This window comes from Pinus tabuliformis, chromosome 5_2 (genome assembly GCF_031772625.1).
Source record: "Pinus tabuliformis cultivar Carrire ecotype Pingquan chromosome 5_2, CPIR1, whole genome shotgun sequence".
Classification (NCBI taxonomy): domain Eukaryota; kingdom Viridiplantae; phylum Streptophyta; class Pinopsida; order Pinales; family Pinaceae; genus Pinus; species Pinus tabuliformis.
The window spans coordinates 575,478,517-575,502,222 of NC_142306.1; the positions used below are offsets into that span (position 1 = coordinate 575,478,517).

Here is a 23,706-nt window from a genome sequence, read left to right on the forward strand (position 1 = left end):
TTAATGTAATTTTTGGGGATTAGATGATCCTTATATCGAATGCATCCCAAGCATACATATGGATCCTTCTACGGAATGCATCGCAGATCCTTATCTCGAAAGCTATCTGCCTGTAAAATTTATTATTTAAACTTTTGTTTAGCCATCGTGGTGACGGTTTAGGGTTTTTTATTAACGGTAAAATACGTTGGAAAAAACCAAAAACCTTAAGTGAAACGTCGAATTCTAGGCTTCGTTTCAACCTTTAGATTCGCTCTATAATTTGGAGTCCGGCTGAGTTCTGATTAATGCATTGATTATTTATTGGTTCACAGTAACGAATTTTGTGATTTGATTTGTGTACTGTCATGCACCTGAAGCAGTAGCTGCATCATTCAATGTGTTATCATATCAACTATCCTTTTGGCTTAAATGCGATTATATCATAAATCCATCGCTATCCGAAATCTATGAAGTGCTTGTATGAATAAAATCTTTCCACTTAATACTAAATAAATAATATTTATATATAAAAATATTGATATAATCAATTTTCTTTTCCTTCACAAAGGAATCTGCGCCCAAGGGATTGAACTCAGTACTTAATATATAAAATCCAACCTTGCTGTATCCCCCTTTTAGTGCTCGATATCAGGTTATAAATACACTTGGATCTCAGTAATTTATATAAAACTAATAATTGCTATGTTTCTTAATAAACATATATATATATATATATAAGTCGGCATCTATCTGTATACGAATCAACCTAATCATTTTCGTCTTTTTCGATGTAGGTCGGATTGTTAAAAAATACAATTGGATTCTTTAAACGCATCCTAGCCTCATAATTCAAGAAATATCTTCATTCAGAAATAGCAGAAATATCATCAATCAGAATTAGTATACTTTTGGCCGATGATTCAACAGATTAATTTTTGAGTTGATGGATATGAGATCAGAGATGTGATGTTGGATTTGGGATCCGATGTCAATTTTTTGCCCACTAAATCCTGGGAGGCTATGAGATGTGATGTTGGATATGGGATTCGATGTCAATATTTTACCACTATATCCTGAGAAGCTATGGGAAGGCCCACAAATTAATTTTTGAGGTTATTAAAATTTAGATTTTAGGAATTGATAGCACAATCTATGGGAAAGCCCACAAATTAATTTTTGAGGTTATTAAAATTTAGATTTTATGAAATGGTAACACATTCTTTTTTTTAAAGTTATATTTAATGTTTAACCAAAAAAAATTTATACATACATTTTGGATAGATATGACGAGTGCTTTGTTAAGGCATTTTTTTAATTCTTTTAATTATAAAAAAATATATATATTAAACATAATGAAGATATAATTTATACTTATACAAAATTAGTGTATATCTACCTCGTACTAAATTACACATATCTCCGAACTAGGTTATTATGGTAGAAACATTATGACATTCTATCTCCATGTAAATTGGAAAGTTGTTTAAAGCGAAACATCAAGGAGGAAACACTAACTGCCTCGTGCGATCTCCGGTTAAGAATACGAGGCAAAATATGAGAAAAAGTCACAGAGAAGGTAAAGTTCAATGCAGAAAGTAAATTAATATAAAGTGAGATGTAATCCAGCATGAACCTCAAGTATCTTTGTGAGAGAATGAACTGCTAAATTTCGTAGGTTATTTTAATTTTTTAATGACAGTAACAAGATGGGATTTGTATGTCGACATATGTTTTCCCAGTGGTGCGAATTAGCCATTTTCCACTGAAATGCTTTCACTTATTGATTAGTAAATATATCCTGCCGGGAATCGAAATGACGTTCAACTGCTCAGTGGATCTTGATGCTGGCTGTGATATTTATATTGTATATGAAAGTGAATGAAAAGAAGTTGAGAACAAAACTAACAGTGATAGAAAGCCACTAGCATTTAGCATCGGGGAGAAAAGTGCAGAAACAATATAAAGAAAACGGTGATCGATATGTTTAGTTTCATGGAGTTGAGTATAGAGGGCCCACAGGGAACATATCGAGGATAGTTACACTCACGTAAATGTTGCTGTCCTTGTTCATTCATACACATTACCATATGGGCGATTCCTATTTCCACCACAGAATTTTAATTAATGCTCCCTGACATGTGCGGGGATAGGGAAATATAACGCTAGCCGTTTTTTTTTCTCCTTCAGACATGACGGGGCGCGTTATATTTCCTTATCCCCGCATATGTCAAGGGGCATTAATTAAAATTCTGTAGTGGAAATAGGAATTTCCACTACCATATGCGCCCTTTGGTGCTTTCCATGGCTCATTGAAATAACATTTAAAACACTTAGGACGTCCGTTTGGTGGCTCGTCCTTTCTGTATGAGGTATTCATTTGCAAATCATGTATGGTTGAGTTGTAGCCTCAGCACTTAGTTGTAGCTTAATTGGTGGAAAAGCGCTTTTATTAATACAAAATTTCCGCATGAGAAATAAATCACCAAGCTAAGGGCAGGTTCGAATGTCTGCGGTGTGGGCTTAATTGGATCGATCATCCTTGTCTCTGACAGGTGGATAATTAATTTTAAAATAATTTAAATTTGAGAAATATTTCAGAATTTTAACGATAACATTTAAGTTAAATAATAGAAATGCCATTCGTATAGTCTAAAGACTTATATCAATCATATACAAGGATGCATTAATAAATGTGATTGATTATTATGATTATTATTATTAATTGATATTATTATTATTATCTTGTATTGTTAATTAAATTTAATAGTATTAATTAATATATTAATAGTGGAAGAATATGATGGATGTAATTTCTAGTTTATTGGAATAATAAGACAAAGGATTAATACTAAAACTCAAGGGATTATAAACTAAATAGAATGATATTAAACTCTAGGGAATAATATAAACCCAAGGTATTAAAGTCTAAGATAAATATTGTTAACCCTAAAATAAATATGGTTGACCGTGGTTATTTTCATATTGATACGATCTTTATCACACTATTAAGGTATATAAATTTAAGATAAATATTATAAACCCTAAAATAAACATGGTTGACCATGGTTGATTGTCATATTGAGATAATCTATGCCACAATATTAAGGTATATAAATTTAAGATAAATATTATAAACCCTAAAATAAACATGGTTGACCATGGTTGATTGTCATATTGAGATAATCTATGCCACAATGCAATGTCGGAATTTGGTTGACCATGATTGATATTTATATCGAAATAATTTTTCTCACAATGCGGAGTAGGACCATGGTTGACCATGATAGATTTTCATATTGAAACAATCTTTGTCACAATACCAGGTTGGACCAAGGTTGACTATGTTTGACATTATAAACTTAAGGGACTAATAAACCCAACGGATTAATACTGAAAACCCAAGAGATAATAAATGTGAAGGAATAATATTAAACCCTAGGAATATGAACCCTTACATTAATAAACCCAAAGGAGTAATATTAAACCCTAAGAGTATGAACAGTTAGATTAATAAACCCAAAAGATTGATATTATAAATCCAAGGGAATTAATATTATAAACCTAGTGTATATAAACTTAAGATAAATATTATAAACCCTAAAAAAATATATTTAACAATTATTAAACGTGGTTGATTTTCATATTAGTCTATTATTTTATTTTTTTAATTAAAAAATTATTTTAATCATTATGTAAATGATTTTGAAATATTTTGGAAATCTGTAACTTAATTAAATCTAACTTTTTATTTGCAAAGTATTAATTTTTTTTTATTTATTAAAATGTTTATGAAAAAAAGGGCCTCAAGAGGAGTCGATTCAGTTATCAGAACGAGCAAATCTTAATAAATGACATTATCTATCGCACCATCTCAATTCATGGAATAGTGTTTTTAATGTACAGAAACCGACATTTATTTTTCTAATATGAAAACATTTTAAAAATATAAACATTTTGGAATGGTAAAGAAGAATTCCGAAGACCTCCTCTCAGACCCGCTTAATGTACTCCATTTCTCAAAATGCAAATTTTTGGAAAATAATGTCTGAGAAAAACACTCCAGGCTTTAGTTAGAAAAATAAAATGGAAATTTGGCCACCGAATCTATATGTCTTTCTGTATGGGCAAAAGATCCTTTCTGCAATTTACTCACTGTTCTTACAACACAGTTTAATAGTCTATCAATAATTTATGAAATGAACAACTCTGTATCTATATACAGATACATTATAGATTCATTGCAACTGACGTTATGACAAAAGAATATTAGTGCGATTTGTTTCACTTGATAGAATACGATTTCATAAAATATCAATAGTTTATTAATGAGCAATTCTATACAATATATAGATACAATGTCTTCAGAATGGTGACGGTACGTTAACGTCACTAGATGCAATGATTTTAAAATAGACGTACAAATAATTCAAAGCTTTATGTTGGATACATGTCAGAAAACTTTTCGGAAATTATTTTAGAACTGTTATTTTGTCCATAAAGAGCTTGTAGTAGTTCACTTGTTCGTACACAAGATAGGATTGGACACTGAATGAAGCTTCTCTGAACAATAATTTAAACGACAATAAAATGCGGTGCATGTCTAGTAGCGTGGATGTTGGACTATTGGATAGGCTAAAAGCAATTAGAATATACAAATTGGTGTTGGAGATACAACTACAAGACCTGGCAGTGACATCATAAGTGTGAAATAATTGTTTTTAATGAGATGCTGTGCACAATATGCCCTCTGATTTGTGAGATGTAATAAATTTATCTATTTCTGTTATAATTATTCTCAGCACGGTTTTTAGCAGTGGGCATATATTATGTTTCTGAAAATTTTCAATATTTTCTGATTGGATCACAGATATGTTAGTTACGATCTGCTCAGGGACAGACCAGATAAGAAGGAGATCCGAATCATAATGATAGTCATAGAACCCTTTTCGTTAAAATGCATTTTCATTGGTTTTTCAGGGCTGTTTGCTGTTGTTAAAGATTTATGTCATGGTGTGTTGTCGAAGACTTACATGCCATGGTATTATTGCCATTCCTAGCTTAATAAAAGATTTATTGTAGATGGAGGTGTTGATTTTTCGCTTAGTTTCTTTGGGGACATTATTATTTTGTAAATGGAGTTGATGTGTCGATCGAATATATCTTGAAAACGTTATCAGAGAATATAGTGTTTTATTTTAATGTCTACATCAAACAACTTCAGCAATACAGCTGGGTGTTTCCAAATCCAGTGGAAGCTATAAGAAGATGGACAATAAAAAATATGGGTTCTTCCACGTAAGTTCAAGACACATGTTGGAGGAACAGAAGTGAAAGAGCAGTGCCAGAGGTCTGCGAAGGAAGATCTACGCTTGAAGGAAATTCCTTTATAAATATTTTGTTGTCGGTTGAGTGTATCATATACACTTTTTATAGTGTTACAATTTGTTTATAAACAGTACATGGTATTGGCAATATTTGATTACATGAATTAAAGTAAATAGTTGACCCACTTCGTAGGCTTGGTCTCGTTTGTCAAAAAAATTGATAAATTTATTTCCAATATAAATTATAGATTTGTTTTTGGATAAATTTGTGTGCGTGTGTTATATTATTGTAGACTAATCAATTTATTTTCATTTTTATTCCACATTTAGTAGCTTGTGAGTTCTATGGTTCGGAATAACTACCACTCAGAGATGGTAAGGGGCATATCTCACATTCTTGAATACCTTCTATATACATTTTGAGGGACTAGGCTAGCTTCTTTATATCGGGTGAAGGAAAATCTAAAGCAAATATATGAGGGAAGTGTTAGGTTATACTTGCTTATGCGAAAAATTTAAAGTTGTTATGTTGTTAGTTACATAACAGTGCTTTGGGTCAAAAAAATTATTAGTGACTTACCTTATTAAGCCCATGGATTACACAAATCATTTTATAAATGTGAGGATATTGCATTGTAATGTGCATCGCGTTTAATAGCGAAGTATCACTTGGCATGCTTAGCTAAATTTTGTCAAGTGAATAATATATTTATTAGTTGGTTTGTCGTATTTTGGGTTTTCATAGATTGCTATTCTGCCCTTGCCCAAGTTTGATTCTTCTGAGTTACCTCAAAGAGGGGATGTTGGACTAACTGCCACACCCTCTACAAATGGATCTCATCAACTACCATTCTAGGAACATGACTAAATGTAAAACAATATGACATTACTAGTTTGGGAGTTTACTGATGAGTAAAAGTTTTAGTGTAACAACAAACATATATGTGGTATTAGAGCTAGGTTAGCTTGGTATACCGAATCCAACCACACTTCAACTCTATGGTAGTGGTCTATGATAGCAGAACTAGGAATCATGGAGCAATTGCATATGTTGAGACCACATGCAAAACTTGCATATATAGCTTGATGGAAGAAGAATAATGTGGGAAATTGGTGGCTTTAAATGTTTATGTTTGTGTGACTAGGGCCCAATTTAGATTTGTTGCATTGAAGCTTCTCGGAAGATACATCGGCAAGTCCATCCTAGAGCTTGAAGAATATAGAAAACTTGATGGCTCAAGGTGCCATATGTAAGAATGGAATCATAGTGATCCCGAATAAAAATGAAGGTTAAGATAGATCCTTGATGGCTTGGAGAAGGAGATGCACATGAATTAATTTCTAGGACTATATGGATCCACAAGGGAAGATCCAGGTCAAGAAATTTTCTTCTTCTCTTGGTCTGCAGAAGATGCTAGGGTTCTTGTGTTAAAATTTGTGGCCATTAAGTAATGAAAATTTCTCTAGCTTGATAAGAACAAAGCTCCTTTTGTTGAATACTTGGCACTTGACAATGGAGAAACAATTGTTTCTACAGGAGAAGTTAGAGCACATTGTGGCATTGATGATAGATAAATGCCCTTACTAGCACTTTCCACCATTAAAGCCTCTACTCCAACATGTATATATATTCCTACAGCATGCCAAGAGCAATATCTAGGGCATAAGGAGGTTGATAAAGGCCGTGGAAAGTAGGAAGGTGTTTTCGATATAATTTTGTGTTCTCTGCAGTCACCCTAGGATCCCTATGGAGGACATAAATCCAAATTTTTGTAATCGAAGAGATAGCTAGAATTTCCAAAGTCAATACTACAAAGGGGTTAGCATCCATAGGTGGTTGGAATGTTATGTAGGGCATCATATTGGGACCAACATCAAGGATATGGTGAATCCAAAAAATGGATTTTAATTAGTGTTCATAACACTATTAAAAGCCATAAATACACATTCATGTTGAAAGTAGATTATCTTCTGCAATTTATAGAAGATGCAATGGTTCTATTTGTTTTTGAACAAGGGTTTGAATAGATGAGGATACCATTACAATGCACAAGCTTCAAGTGTGTGAATGAAAGAGGATGGTGGCATAAGAGCCAAGCAAACAATATATATATATATATGAATATGAAGCTGATTTTTTTAAATTCTTGTAAAGAGGCATATGATCATAAGAACTTGTTAAGCATGTATACCCTTGATAAATTATAATAAAGCGTGGAGGTATGTGTATGTGATATAGGGAAAATTTGAGATTCTCAAATATTCTAGTTAAATAATTCAAAAGGGTAGGACATTCAGATAGGGACAAAGGGATCACTTCGCAAGTTTGACCAAATTTGGTCAAAGGAAACCCCAACTTTTAATGGGGGAAGTTATGCAAAACATAACTTGGTGAATGATTCAAAGTTGTTAGGTCAAAAATGGTGGTTTCAAGCACATGTAATTGATGGCCCATGGTATTGAAGCCATATATTACATGTAGTAAATCCTTTCAAAGGCTTAAGGATACTCCATCGTAATGTCCCTAGAGGTGAGCAATGAAGGATCACTTTATCAACTTAACAAGGTTTGGTTAAGGGAATGATAGTTCTTTTCGTGGGTTTTTCTTGATTTGGGTTTTCTTGGTTAAATCACATATGATTTACATGCACATGTCCTTATGTTATTGTTATAATTATTTTCTCTCACACTTTTATTCCTACATTCGGTATCAAAGCCATTGTTGTATACTATTGTGGGCCTTGTCCTAGGATTAATTCCCTTGACTTATATGATGATGGGTGGGGGAGGGGAGGGGGGAGGGTTCGGAATAATGACCAAAACCCTATGAAACCACCATATTAATGGATCACCACCCTAGGAATATGGGTGATGTGGGAGCATTAAACTTCCAAGTCAAAATTGTATTTTGACTAGGCGTAGAGGTTTTCATTTACCAAGGGAATTGTTTCCCTAACTGAATGTAATTATTTAATTATTTGTATTTTCCTATGTTTATAAGGAAATTTGGAGAAACATGTATTTAGGAATGAAATTTTAATTAGATCTATTTCTATGGATAGATGTCGAGAATATTTTTGAGTGTTAGAGAGAAATTAGGAAAGTTAGATTGTTGAAACATTTATGGATCTAGGAATCCTAGAATAGGGTTTTAGGTGAGTATTTTGTGTATCTGAACCACAATATAGTTCATAATATTGATGTAAAAATTATGTAGCTAAAATTGGATTATTTCTAGTGAGAGAGAAGAGAATCAAGAGGCTTGTGGAAGCCAAAATATGGCTTCAATTCCAAAAGGGCCATGTATTGTAAATCCAGCCAAAAGGGCCTATTATAAATATATTTTGTTCTTTTAATCAAGGAAGGAAGTGTTATACCTAAGTGTCTTGAGTGGATCTGCATGTGAGGGGGAAGTGAAAGTTTCTATAAAGCCTCCACCCATATTCACCAACTTTCACCGGCTTGCCCGGGGTAAACATGAGCTTAGGGTCACTATGATATGACTCAACCTCTTAAATGATATTAAGGAAGTGGATTCGACAACTGAAGACCTTACTGAATTTCCTCAGGTGCCATAGGACCTCCACGAGTAAACAAACACCTCTAGGTGTGTAACCCCTCAGACAACTCACTTTTTCCCTAACCTTGAGCCGCAATCTCTCCCTTATGAAGGCATCCATGTGACTATGGGTTCCAATTCACTCCCATAAACTTACACCATTCGAATATGGCCTTTTTGTGGCATTGTTGTGCCAGTGACTGCAAAAATCAAGGCTACTTTCTAGGGTTAGGGCTAAGCCTCTTCCAATAAATCCATGAAACTTTTAGAACTCATAAAAGACATGAAGACAATGCTTACAAACCAAAACTTGAACCAAGAGCTGACCTGAACATCCCCAACCAAGACTGAAATTTTGTCAAACACTTGATAGATATGCAACCTATAGGTCATGAATGCAAGTCTGAACTTAAGGGACTCAAAAATTAAATGAGGTTTAACAAGAAGGGAATATACCTTCTCACATTAGCTATCATATCATCAATTAGGTCTTACATTCATTATTCATTTAGTTACAAGGAAAAACATGAATAGAGCCACGAATGAGAACTATCATATAACCATGATTATAACAAGCATATAACCAGGTAAATGACCATAATATAATAACCATTAAATCCACATAATAACTATTACATTTCCTTACCAAAAGAAAGAGAACTTAGATTTTATTAAGAATAGGAAATTACCAACTGGGTTTAGGACTTCCACGTTCCACTTGACCATAGATTGGTTGAACCATATATTTCTTTTAACCAATCACCCCCATGCCATATTCCAAGCATGAATATGGGATCTCATGGGATAAACCAATCCAAAGACAACCAAGGGAATACATAGGTTAAACCACTTATGCCCTCTCCATACCATGATCCCACCTAAACCGGTGTCGAGATCACAAAATTGAACTAATCATGGATGCCTCAAAACTTGTTCACCATCCTTGAGGAATTATCATGTCTCCACCCTCAAGCTTTACTATGTATCCTGCCATTACTGGTCAAGGGATTCCTAGGCCTTTCAATTTTTTCCTGAGACCACCCCACCTTAGATTCCAACACCATTTGACAATCCAAAGCTCAAATTGAGAACAATCCCATCATATGATAACTATCCAAAAATTGCAAGGCTAGGGTAAAATTCATTGTTGAATATTAGAAAAATCCAAGCCAATGATAGCAAAAGAACCATCTGCCAACATGCTCATACCACGCATGTCAAAACCAACTAGGAAATGGCACATGCAATATGTTACCTGCAAGTATTCTCATTGAAGCTACTTAATCCTTGCCTTCATTTTCTTTCCTTGTCCTTCTTTTCTTTTCCTTTCCTTTCCTTTCTTACTTACTTTCTTTCTCCTCTTGGTGCTATTCTCCTCTCAGAAGAATATTCTAAAATTGAACTGACAAAAGGTTACAAATTGATCCCGAGAAGCCTTTTTATTAATGAGGCCTTTATTTTCTTCAATTTCCATTATCTTCCTTCATTTTCCTCCTCACATGAAACTTGTGACCTTTCACCTTCCTTTTCTCCTAATTTCCATTATTTTCATAAATAATGTGCCAAAAATACCTATTTTCCTTTCCAAATCCTTATCCATTGCCTTTGGCAATTTCCCTTAGCCATAAAACACATCAAGTGATGCCCACTAGGATATTTTTCAAACATTTAGCTTGGAATATTAACTTTTATTACATGAAATTTCAACCTAGGGTTGTTACAGTTTTTTTAATAACCAATCCTTCTGCTATCTTTATGTCTAGAATATATACGTTGTAACACATGCACAATTTAAAATAACAGTTTCATAGTTGTGTGGATAGGTCCAAGAGGAAAATTTAATATATAACATGTATATATATGAGATCGATTGTAGGAGGATCATTTGAGAATGCAAAATAAAGAGGTCGAAAGGAAATAAGATTGATAGCATACTAGACCAAGTCCTGCACTTAAGTGGATGATCAAATATTTGTAAAAGCAAGAGGAGCACAAAGGTTGAATTTAGCAAAGGAGGAATACTTTCATGATGCTATTAAAAGACTCTAATAGGTAGAATAAATATTACATATCATCATTTCATAGTCGAAGGAGTATAGAGTAGTACGCAGTAAAGGAAAGACACTTATTCATTTTCTCTCTTTTAAGACATCCTTCAATTGACAATGACATCAGACATAATTGATAGCATCGGGAGACAAAATGTGAAAATTTGGACCAAAGACTTTATTTCATAAGTAAAGAGCACGAGCTCTTTACCCCACTAGGCAAGAGTTATTATCCTCGAAGAATAAGAGGGGAGAACTTATGAAATAGGGGGGCTTTAGAGAACAAGCTCACAAGGCAAAGTGGACTCGCTCAAAAGTTTCATAATCTGGAGGCTTGTGAACTTATCTGTGCATTGTGATAAGATTTTGAAAGTGGGATAGAGATACTAAGTGGAAAATCTAGATGGGTCTTGCCTAGAGGGTTTACCCCAATGACTTTTGTAATTCCCCTTTTTATTATGCTATAGTATAAAGATTATTATGGGATGGCATTAACAGATCCCAAAGCTAAGTGGGCCAACCAAAGGCTAATGTTGGAGGTTGTAGCTCAGACACATTGAGAATCACATAATATGGAAAAGGCCATACTCAGGCTTTTAAGGACTTGTTCATGATCGACGATCACGAGATGTGAAGGTTATAAGGCAAGGTTCTATGGTGGATAGAAGGGGGCATGACCGGAATCATTTGGGAACTTAAGAGGAGTATAGGAGTTGGAGTACTAGAAGAGGCCAAGCCTTCAGAAGGAGTTGTATGCAAGTAAAATTAGTCGAGCCATTATAGAGAGGAAAGGCATATATGTGCATGATTTTTGGATAAGGGTTATACCCTTTTGGCTCCTCCCAATGGGTTGAAGGAAGCACATTTTCAGACAAATTTTGGGCACTATGGGTTAAGGATCCAGGGTTATTAGTGTGTCTAAATTGGGTTTGGATCAACGTGACCAACTACTCACTGAAGATGATGTTACTAGTTGGGATTTTAATCAATTCCTACAATTTTTAGTGTAAAGGAAAGCCATACATGGTAAATCAACTTTAACTAGGTGAAAGAGAGATATGTATACCTCATATATCAAACAATAGAATTGTGTGATAGTGATAGTCAAAGTTAGGAGTCATGGAGAGATTCCATATGTTTAGATCACATGTACATCTAACAGATGTATCTTGATGGAAGAATAATTATGAGGGTATTTGTTGGCATTCCATGTTTATGCTTGTAAGAGTGATTTGTGTTTCATAAAATATTATGGGAGGATACATGATAAGGTTTTCTCAAATGTTGAAGCATATAAAGAACTTAATGCCTCATAGGACCATGTGGAAGTTTTGAGGACAAACCAGTGAAAGAGCTTAACCATAATGGATCCCATTAAAAATGAAGGTGAACTTAGATCCTCTAGTGTTAGAGGAGAAAGAGATACCAATGGATTTGATGTAGGACTGTATGGATTCATAGAGACATATTTGCATCCATAATGTCTTTTTCCTCATGATGTGTGAGAAAACTAGGGTTCATACCTAAACATTAGCCCCATTCAAATATCAAAAAATATACAACTTAGCAAGCGCAAAGCTATTCCTCTTGAATCTTCAATTCTTAGTGATGGACAAAAAAAAAATCTGAAGGAAAAGTGAAAGAGAATGGTGGTGTTGGTGGTAAAGAAATACCCTTATTGGCAATTGGTGCTATTAATGACATTGTTGTAGAGTAGAGATATATTCCCTTAGGATTCAAAGAGAAACACCAAGTTGAAGAGCTGATTTTTCACTACCATGGAAGTCAGTAAGGTATTTTTAGTTGGAGGTTGGTGTTCCTTGGGGGCACCTCTAGATCTATGTGGAAGCCATTAAGGCCAATTTATTGTAGTAATAGCGACAACTGGAATTCCCAAATCTAATGTTATACATGCATCATCATACATTGATGGTTGGAGCACCATGTAGAGCACCATGAAAGGACAAACATTAATGATATAAATAATCCTAATATGTTTTTTGGACCAAGAAGCATGATATTTTTTAATGCCACAAAGACATGGTGATGTTTAAGAAATTTTAAGTTCTGTGAATGACAACAATTGTGGGAGTTAGAACTATATATAACAAAGCATTTTAGTAGGCGAGGAGAGAATTAGAATAGGATATTGGAGTGTGTGAAGATGAAAGGATTGTGGTATAAGTGTTAGGAGAATAACAATGAAATTTAAAAAGTAAAATTATAACGAGATTATCAAAATAGAGTTAATTTTCTTTCATTGTAAATAAGGGAACATATAATTATAATATTTGGTGAGTACCCTATAAAATTAATAGACATAGGTGATAGGGTGAGCATATATATTCCCAAATACCCCAGATATAGACTTTGATGGAGTAGAATTCCCTGGAAGGGAAGGTTGACTTAGCCTGTTTGACTAAATTTGGTGAAGGAAAACTCCAAGTAAGTGGAAAGGGGGAATGTTATGTTAAACTTCACCTAGTGAAAGATTCAATGTCATTATCTCAAGAATGGTGATTTATAACCCATGATATTGGTGATATGTAATATTAAGCCCGTGGATTATATGTAATGAAGTATTTAGTATATATTAGAATAATCCATTATAGTGTACTAAAAACTAAGAGAAAATATGACATTTAATCACCTCAAATGTTATGAGTATTAATATATAGTCTTTATACTAATATTTAAGTGTTTAATATAATTAACATAATAATGATAATTATTATATATCAATAATAATACATGCTAAAAAATATATTGCACTAAATATACATACATATTATATTACATGAAGATAGATTAAATATAAGAATCCAAAATAGCATGTATACATAAAGGTCTATTTTTAAAGCCTGCAACACAATACTGTGAAAATTAAGAAATGGAAGACAAAACTTAGAGAATGACCCACATAACTCACAGGTGAGACGAGCTGCACCTAGAGACTACCAAGAAGCACTGCTAAACATTCATTAATTAATCAAACAATCAATACATATCTTATAGTGGTAAATTGGAATAGGAAGATCAAACAAACCCCTAAAAAATAAGATCTAATTCCTAAATAAAAACAAAATCTAAACCACTAAAAACCTTTTTCTCTAGTATGTCCAACTTTCCCTCCTTAATGGAGAAAGGATAAATTTCCACACCCAGTATCTCCCTAAACAACTCAAATTTCATCTTCCGAAGAGACTTAGTAATATTCTAGAAACAATTATTTGGACTGTATCTTCTCTCCAATAAAATGGATCTGAGCATCAATATGGTTTATTTTTGCGTGATAAACTAGATTATTTTCCAACTTGAGTAAGGTTTGATTATCACATTTGATCACTTTGCCCTTCTTTTTTTCTTCTCAAACATCTTAAAGAACTCTCCAAAACCAAAAAGATTCACAAGTTGTTGCACATAAATCTTTATACTCTGCCTCAGTGGATGAAAAAGATGCAATAGGCTTCTTCTTGCTACCCCATGAATCAATCCCAGATCCAATATTAAAATGACAACCTATAGTAGATCTCTTATCATCTAGATTACCAACCCAATATGAATCTATGTAACCTATCACCTCAACATAAAATGAATTAGTATACTTAATATCAAAATTAATTGTTCCTTTAAGATACCTGAGTATGCTTTTCACTACTTTCCAATGAATTTCCAGAGGTCTTACATTAAACTGACTTCACACATTAACATAGTATGCTAAATTAGGTTTGGTTGTAGTAAGATAATTCAAGTTTCCCACTAGTTTTCTGTACACTATACCATCAACCTCCTTTGTGTCATCATCAAAATGAAGTTTCACATTTTATTGCATTGGAAGAATAATAATTTTGCATTGATGCATTTTGAACTTCTTAAGCAATTCTCTAACATACTTACCTTAGAAAACAAAATTCTAACTAACATTTCTCCAAAATTCGAGACCTAAATAGTACTGTAACACACCAAGATATTTCATCTCAAACCCTTGTGACATATCCACCTTAATTCCATCAATTAATTTAACTAAATTTTCTATAGTGATTAAGTAATCAACATACAAAAAAGTCATTACAACATTCCCCTTTACGTCAAATTTGATATAAAAATTTGGATCACTTTGACTCCTCATAAAACCCTATTGAAGAAAGAAGGAGCCTATCTTCTCATACCATGACTTGGGTGCCTGCTTCATCCCATACAAAGCTTTCTTTAATCTGCAAACTAAATGTTCCAACCCCTTTTTCACATACCTTTCAGGTTGTGCCAAGTACACCTTCTCCTATAAATCACCATTAAGAAAAGCCAACTTTACATCTAATTGGTGAAGATTCCAATGGTACTATGTAGTTAATGCAATTAACAATCTAATAGTGTTCAACTTATATACAACTGCGCATGTTTTTCCATTGTCATTACCTTCTTTTTGTGAGTACCTTTTTTCCACCAATCTAGCTTTATATTTATTTATACTACGATATACTTTAAATTTGAGTTTGTACAACCATTTACATCCCATGGGCTCTTTATCTTTAGGAAATTGAGTCAATTCCCAACTTTTGTTTTTAATTATAAAGTCATATTCTTCCTTCATTTCTTTTATCCACTCTTCATTTTCATTAGCTTCATTAAAACTCATAGGTTCTGTGACATTTAAAAAATTACTCATCGATGCATAGTCGTTATACATTTTAGTTAAGTGAATCTCACAAGTAGATCTCCTTGGTACTTCGCTGTCTCCATCCCTATTCATTGAAGGTCCTTCTCTCACCCTCAAATTTTGCATTAACTCTAGTGGAAAATGATATAGATTTTTTATCATATTTAGCATAAATACACAACTTTAATTGAATATAAAACTAAGCTCATATATATATATATATATATATATATATATAAAATTATTACTAATATTTTTATTATATATATTTGGAAAATCATCATAAAATAAAAGATAAATAACATGTAATCTTCTTTTTAAAATTGCTTAATTAAAAAATCTTAATAATATTGATTTTATATTTCAGAATAAAAATAAATTTTAATGCATTTATAAATATCTTTTAATACCGTTACATTTTTTTTAGCCACATTGAATTTCAAAATTTCAATTTATTTTTTCTATTAATAAACTATATCATTATATTACTAAAATATTATTATTTACATTTTTCCCAATCATCATTAAAACAATGTTACAGATTTAGGAAATATTATATTTACATATACAGTTTTTCATTTTTCTAAATAAATAATATTAATATTAATATTTCAATATTTTATTAAATATATCTATAATATTATATTAGTATATAATGTTATTTATTTTGTAATTTAAATGAAATTTCTAAATATTCCAAATGGTCAAATTCACAATGTTAATATCTATTTGTTTCCATCATTGTACAACACCATTCAAATTTAGTATTATTAAATGTATTATATTTTAATAAAAAATAAAATAAAAAATAACACATTTACAAATGAGATAGAAGAAATAAAAATTTATATACTTTATTATCACATAATTAATCTTGAAAGATTTATGTATATATTTATTTGTAAGCTTGGTAGGACTATATCTTTATTATGTTCAATATATCATTTAGATGAGAAAAACAAGGGAGAAATTGAATTAGTGATTTCATATCAAAAACTATTTTAAAAGAACACCTCATCACCATCTCACCAAACCCCATTAACAAAAAGTTAATATAATTTTATTATTATTAATTTTTGTTAAATTAAAAATTTAATTAGAAAATGTAATAATAATTTATTTATACATTAAAAAAATATAATAAACCATAAAAGTAAAACATTTTTTTGAAATTAATCACAATAATCAAAATTAGCAATGTTTTTCTTTACACCATTCACATTTATCTATTAGTGTATAAGTATAAAATTCCGCTGACATCCTCACAAAAAAAAGATACATTTCATTATGTGCCACTGTATTTTTGGATTTTGCTGTTAATAAGTCTTTCTGGTCATCTAGCACATTCTCCTCTTCTTTTCGGATTTTGTTGTTAATAAGTCTTTCTGGTCATCCAGCACATTCTCCTCTTCTTCAGGCATGTTGAAGTATGAAGTCTTAAAGGTAGCTACACATATCTAACCAATAGGGTTGGAATTTCAAAAAAAAAACCAGGTCGTTAAATTTGAGGTTTTTTAGGATTTCTAATTTCTAAAATAGATTTTTCACTATTTTGTAATTTTTTAACCTATATTTAAAGGGCAAATCACCCCATGATAAACAATTTTCCTATCAAATTCCAACCATGTATAACCAATTACACCATTTGCTTTGGTCGTTTGGATGATATTCTAGTTCCTCAAGGAATTAAACACTTATTTTGTCGATACTAACTTCCGAGTAAAAAAATGAATCTATGTATCCTTTTTCTAATATGAATCCATTATTTAGCCTCTCTGTTGTTATGTCTTAGAATGTAAAGACTTCATATTCTTCAAATTTATAAATCACAATCAAGCCTATTATTCTTGCAAAGATAGTATTGAGTTTCAAATTATCATGGATTTTTTTTTTTAAATTAGAAATTATGAGAGGAGTATTTTACTATAATTAATGGTGGATCTTAATAATAATGTTTAAATTAAGCCTGGATAAAAGCTATAAAATTCTTCTTCACGCTAAACCCATAACCTTTCTCTTTTTCTTTTTTCCTTTGGGGTGATACATTACACCCGACGTCCATCATCGCAAATATTTATAAATCTATCAATGCACTCCAATATTTTATTTAAGATGGTTATTTTTGTTTATTATTATTTTTAATTGGGCTGTTTAATTATTAAATGTTTTTTTTGTTTTCTATAAATTTTATTTTAATTTAATAAAAGCATTGAAACCGTAAATTCAAGTGTATAATTGTCATTTTTTATTTTTATCAATTTTTTTTTTAAATAATTTTATCATTATTTAAATTATTTTATTTATTGTTTTCACACCTTCAATATTTTCTTAGTTTTTTGTAGCACTGAGAGCATTTCCTAAAACTGAACCCTAGCCGCGCCGTCTGAAGCGACTCCCCCTCTCGCGATCTCCCCCATGGAGCCTGGAGGTGGCCCTGCGGCCCCTCCTCCCTTACCTCTGGAGCTCGAAGCTTTCAAAGCTCTAGTAGCTATTGCAGGGAAACGCCATCCCTCAGGCCCGCAGCAAAAGTTTGTTCAAAAATTGGACAGTATCCGCAGGGTGACCTTGCCAGTGGAGGAAACCTGTAGATCAGCGCTAAATCTTGCAGAAAGAGGCCTCATTGGCCAGTTTACTGGATTGTGGCCATCCCCGAGAGCAGTCGAAGAATGGGTCAAAAGAAATTGGCTACCACTGGTTAACGAAGGAATAAAGAGTCACTTCGTAGGCAAAGGGTTCTTCGTCTTCTTGTTTGAAAATACAGAGGACAGAAGCTTGATCTTCAGAAACGAGCCATACTTCATGGGCCCTCAAGGCCTCTACCTGAACAAATGGACCCCAGATTTCGACCCAGCACAAGATGTGCCCAAGGCTGTTCCTGTCTGGGTGCACCTCCCGCATCTTCCCCTTCATTGCTGGAGCCAAAACTCACTTCAATCCATCGGTAATGCTCTAAGGAGATACATAGATCAGGCCCCAAGGAAGGATGAATTCTCCTGCACTCGGATCTGCGTGGAGGTTGACCTGGAAATAGGATTACCGGAAGCAATACAACTATCGGTGGCAGACTAGACACATATCCAAGAGCTCGACTATGAACAGCTGCCTTTCAAGTGCCGACACTGTCATGAGTACGGGCACTTCGCAAGATACTGCAAAAAGAGAAATGAGGAGACAACAGAGAAGGAAAAGGGAGAGCAATGGAAACAGGCAAAGAAACCTACAAACAGTAGACAGAGCAACAAAAATAAGGCCAAAGAGAGAGAGAATAAAGTAGGTAATGGAAGTACAAGCAATCAAAACACCGGAAGCAGAGACACAAACAGCAATGAGGGGGACAAAAACCCCTTTGAAATTCTCACGCCGCCTTCAGATCCTCCAGAGGCAGAAAAAGAAGATCCACCTCAGCTGGAGAATAACGACACCATAGATCCAGGTAATAACTCAATCCCTACCCCAAGCAATATTTCCTCCCCTTCCTATGCAAATATTATCAAACAAAAGAAGAAAACCCTAGAGAACATGGGCTCATCAGATGAAAAAACATTTGAAAGGCCAGCAAAAAAGGCTGGACGAAGAACAAACAGGGAATCTAGAGAAGAGGAGTCAGAAAGACAAAAAACGCTCGGCAGTCAAGCCACCATAGAAATGACATTTGGGAGAAATACCAGGGCCAGGGCCTCCAAAGGAGGAGGGCCTACCCCTATAAGTGGTAAATGATGCAGTTGATCTCTTGGAACTGTAGGGGTTTGGGGAATCCCACAAAAGCAGAAGCCATAAAAGATCTTTTGAAAATGGAACCCACAGACATCCTCATGCTCCAAGAAACAAAAGTAGAAGGGGAGATCCTTCTAAGCACCTGTAACACCAAATGGAAATTTGACTCTGGAAAGGTTGTGAGTGCAAGAGGCACGGCAGGAGGAATAGGAACATTCTGGGCAAAAAACTCCTTCTCTCTAGAAAGATCATTCGAGACCCAGCATTGGATATTTACAGAACTACGGCATATAGCAAGCAATCTCAGCATAGCCTTGTTTAATATGTATGTTCCTGTGCATTACGAGGAAAAGAGAGAGTGCTGGAAGACACTATCAGAGTTTCTAGACCACAACAATCCCAGGAACATAATAATAGGAGGTGACCTGAATATAATTCTTGACCCTAAAGAGAAGAGAGGAGGGACTTACTCAAGAGACCCTTTTCTTACCACAGTGGAGAACATAATATTACAGAGGGATTTAGTAGATTTCAAGCCGGTTAAAGGAAAATACACATGGACCAATAATAGAACAGGAGAAAATCATATTGCAGCAAGGTTGGATAGATTCCTTGTCAGCAGCTCTATAATGATGGGAAAAAGAATAGTCATTAATAAGATACTTCCAAAGCTCAGCTCGGATCACAAACCTGTCCTCCTCTACCTAAAAGATGAAGAGGATTTAGGAGCCCTCCCCTTTCGCTTCAGTCCTCTCTGGGCGGAAAGAGAAGGATTCATGGAAACAGTCCAAGCAGCATGGAGTACAGAAGTCTCAGGTTCCCCAAGCTATGTCTGGGAGCAAAAAATAAAAAATACAAAAAAGGCTCTTAAAGAGTGGATAAAGAAACCTTTGAAAACTCCCATCAGTCAGAGGAAAGAGGCTGTCACACAGCTGGAAGAAATTCAATTTGATATGGAAGAGAAAGACATCCATTCCACGGACTTAGATCAAGAAAAAATTGCACAAAGGAAAACATATTGTTCTTTTAGAAATGAGGAAGAGTACTAGCGCCTAAAGTATCGTAGTCTGTGGCTTAAAGCTGGGGACAGAAATACCACACATTTCCATAAACAGTTCAGGGCTCGACTCAGCCGAAACCACATAGCAGAAATCACCTTATCTAATGGACAAGTTTGCAAAGGATTCGCCCAAATTAAGGAAGCTGTTGTAAACCATTTCCAAACTCTACTTACAGTAGAAAAAGAGGGGAGTGAGGAAGATACACAAGAGTTCCTTGCTAACATTCCAAAGATAATTAGTATGGAGGATAATGAAAATCTCATGAGCTCGGTAACGGAAGAAGAAGTATCCAACATTGTGTGGTCTATGGAGCCTGACAAAGCGCGAGGACCCGATGGTTTTACAATCCATTTCTATAGAATCTGCTAGGCACTAATCAAACCAAACCTCCTCAGAATGATACGCGGATTCATGAGAAAGGCAAGGATCGGGGGCGGAATTAACTCAACCTTTCTCGCCTTAATTCCTAAGGAGACAAATCCAATATCTTTCGACAGGTACAGGCCGATATCTCTATGCAATGCGTCCTACAAGATAGTGTCCAAACTTCTGGCGAGCAAAATCAAGCCTCTCTTACAAAAGCTCATTTCTCCAGCTCAGGGGGGATTTGTGAAAGGAAGACACATTCTGGATAATGTTATTCAAGTCCAAGAAGCTTTGCACTCAAGCCACTCACGCAGGGAACAAGGTATGCTTATAAAATTGGACATGTGTAATGCTTTTGATAGAGTTAATCGCTCTTTTTTGTACAGGGTCCTTACAGCCTTTGGTTTCAATCAAGAGTTTATAAATCTAATCAAAGCATGCCTAGAAAAGATCTGGATAGCCCCAATGATAAACGGTAGACCAGCAGATTTCTTCTTAGCCACCAGGGGACTGAGGCAGGGCTGCCCTTTGTCACCATTTCTTTACATACTGATGGCAGACTCTCTGAGCAGAAAATTAACTTTGGAAAAACAAAATGGTAACCTCCCTGGAATCAGGATTGTGAAGGAAATCGATCCAATGAACCATGCGCTGTTTGCTGATGACTCACTGTTGCTGGGGGGCGCATCATCACGAATTGCGAACTCCTTCAAAAACATTCTCAAAAAGTTCTGCAGCATCTCTGGAGCGTTAATCAGCGAAAGGAAAAGTGTTGTCTATGGGTGGAACACAGATCAGCAGACTATCAATAGAATTTCCAGCGACCTAGGCTTCGATGGATACGCAGATTGGGACAAATTTAAATATCTGGGTCTCCCAATAACAATGGGATCCAACAGGAATCAACTGTGGGAGGAGGTGATCTCCAAATTTAAGAAAAAGATTGCAAGTTGGGGGGGTTATTGGCTCACCACAGGAGGCAAACTCACGCTCATTAGAGCTGTACTCTCAGCACTACCAACGTTCCAGGCCTCCTTAATGTTAGCTCCAAAGCAAATCTCAGACCAGATCTCCAGTCTTATGCGAAATTTCCTGTGGAATGGAGGGCGAGGAAATGACAATAGATTTCATTTAATAAATTGGGAAACAGTGAAAAGACCTATGGAGGAAGGAGGCCTCCAAATACGAGACCCTCTCCTTGCAAACATAGTACTGGGATGCAAATTACTGTGGCAAATGCTTGAAGAGCCTAGTCACCCTGTCAGTCTGATATTAAAACACAAATATTTCAAACAACAGCCAATCAGAACCTTCATTCCGGAGAAAGCCCCTAAAGGAACGCAAGCCTGGAAGTTATGCAGCAAAGGTATCGAATTCTTCAAAGCTCACCTGTACAAAATTCCTGGGAACGACAAAAACACTATGTTATGGAAAGACAGAGTCATGGGACACCCTCCCCTCAAAGAAAACAGTGAAATCGCAGCGTTAAGATTATGGCTACAGTCAAAAGGAATCCGTAAGATCGAAGACATAGCTGGCTGGGATAACAGAGGAGAGTGGCAACGCTGGAATTTCCCCAAGGCTCCAGCGCAACTCACTACTCAGCTTCACGTTCTTAAAAAGGCGATTACAGACTTCGCTCCAGTCCATAGAGACGAAGAAGACACCTGGGGATGGGGGAAGACGGGTGTGTACACAGCAAGGCAAGGATATCTACAAATGCAAAGCAAAAAGAACTCGCCTCATCCGAAAGAAGTATGGAAGCAGGTATGGGACAGTTTCAATATTCCTAAGATCAATTTTTTCTTTTGGACTCTGTTCCATAACAAAATCTTGACTGGAGAAAACCTAAGCAAGAGAAACATAGCAGGCCCCCATCGATGTGTTCTATGCAAAAATGCTCTGGAAACCACAGATCATTTGTTTATTAATTGTGAGTATGCCAAGAAGGTCTGGATTAATTTTATGATTGGACTAAATGTGAGACCCCCAGCTCACTGTACGATTGCAGAAATGTTCACCACTTGGAAAGACAGTTACCCACACAGCATTGCTGGCAAATCTCTATGGTACAAGATATGGATTGCTGCTCCAAAATATGTATGCTGGAAGCTTTGGATTGCCCAAAACGAAACTATCTTCAACCAAAATGAAATATCAACAGAAAAAGTGGCAGAACAGGCAAAGAAACTCCTAATTACGCTTCAGTCAAAGATGACAATTCCCTTCGAACAGAGGAAAAGGCCTAGCTGGACGGTTTCTCATTCATTATCAGACCTTCAGCAATCACTCGGCCAACCCGCAAGGAAAGATGGCAGATCCGAGAACCCGAGGATAAATTTCAGCAGTGGTGGAAATCCCAGGGCGAGTGCACTATCTTCTTTGACGGCGCTTCAAAAGGCAATCCAGGCAAATCAGGAGTAGGAGGGGTAATTTACTATCCAAATGGAGAAAAAGAAGATTTCAGTTGGGGCCTAGGAACGAAAACCAATAACCAGGCAGAAGCTCTTGGTCTCTTAAAAGTTTGTCAATTAGCCAGAAAAGAAAGCCAAAGAGAAATCATCATTTTTGGGGACTCAGAATTGCTGATAAAGGCATTAATAAGTAAGGAATGGTTGAAGGATCCCCTATTAAATAAACAGCTCTCAAGAGTGAACAGAATTTTGAAGGACTTCTCCTCGGTGCAAACATTTCATATCCTCAGAGATTTAAACAAGGAGGCAGACAGATTGGCAAATACAGGCTGCACTCAGCAAAGTGGAATGATCAGCATAAACGCAGGCGCTTTGAAAATGGCAATCATCCCTTAACTGGGAAAGGTGCCCATGTAAACCCATGAATTGTAATTTGGTTGATTAGGCTTTGCCCAACCTGGAATTCTCAATAAAGGACAACCATTTCAGTTAAAAAAAAAAAAATATTTTATTTATCTATATTTTTTGGTTTCCTCTTAAATCTTTGGTTACTCCCCTAACAGCTTTCCTTTTTCCATTTT

At 34.8% G+C, this 23,706-nt stretch overlaps 1 protein-coding gene across 1 annotated transcript; it reads left to right on the plus strand.

Moving 5' to 3' along the window:
• The first annotated feature begins 20,741 nt into the window (after positions 1–20,741).
• On the plus strand, positions 20,742–23,135 carry LOC149160283 (uncharacterized). Its single transcript, XM_089434570.1, has one exon. The coding sequence runs from the start codon at positions 20,742–20,744 to the stop codon at positions 23,133–23,135; it is 2,394 nt and encodes a 797-aa protein (XP_089290696.1).
• The last annotated feature ends 571 nt before the right edge of the window (positions 23,136–23,706 follow it).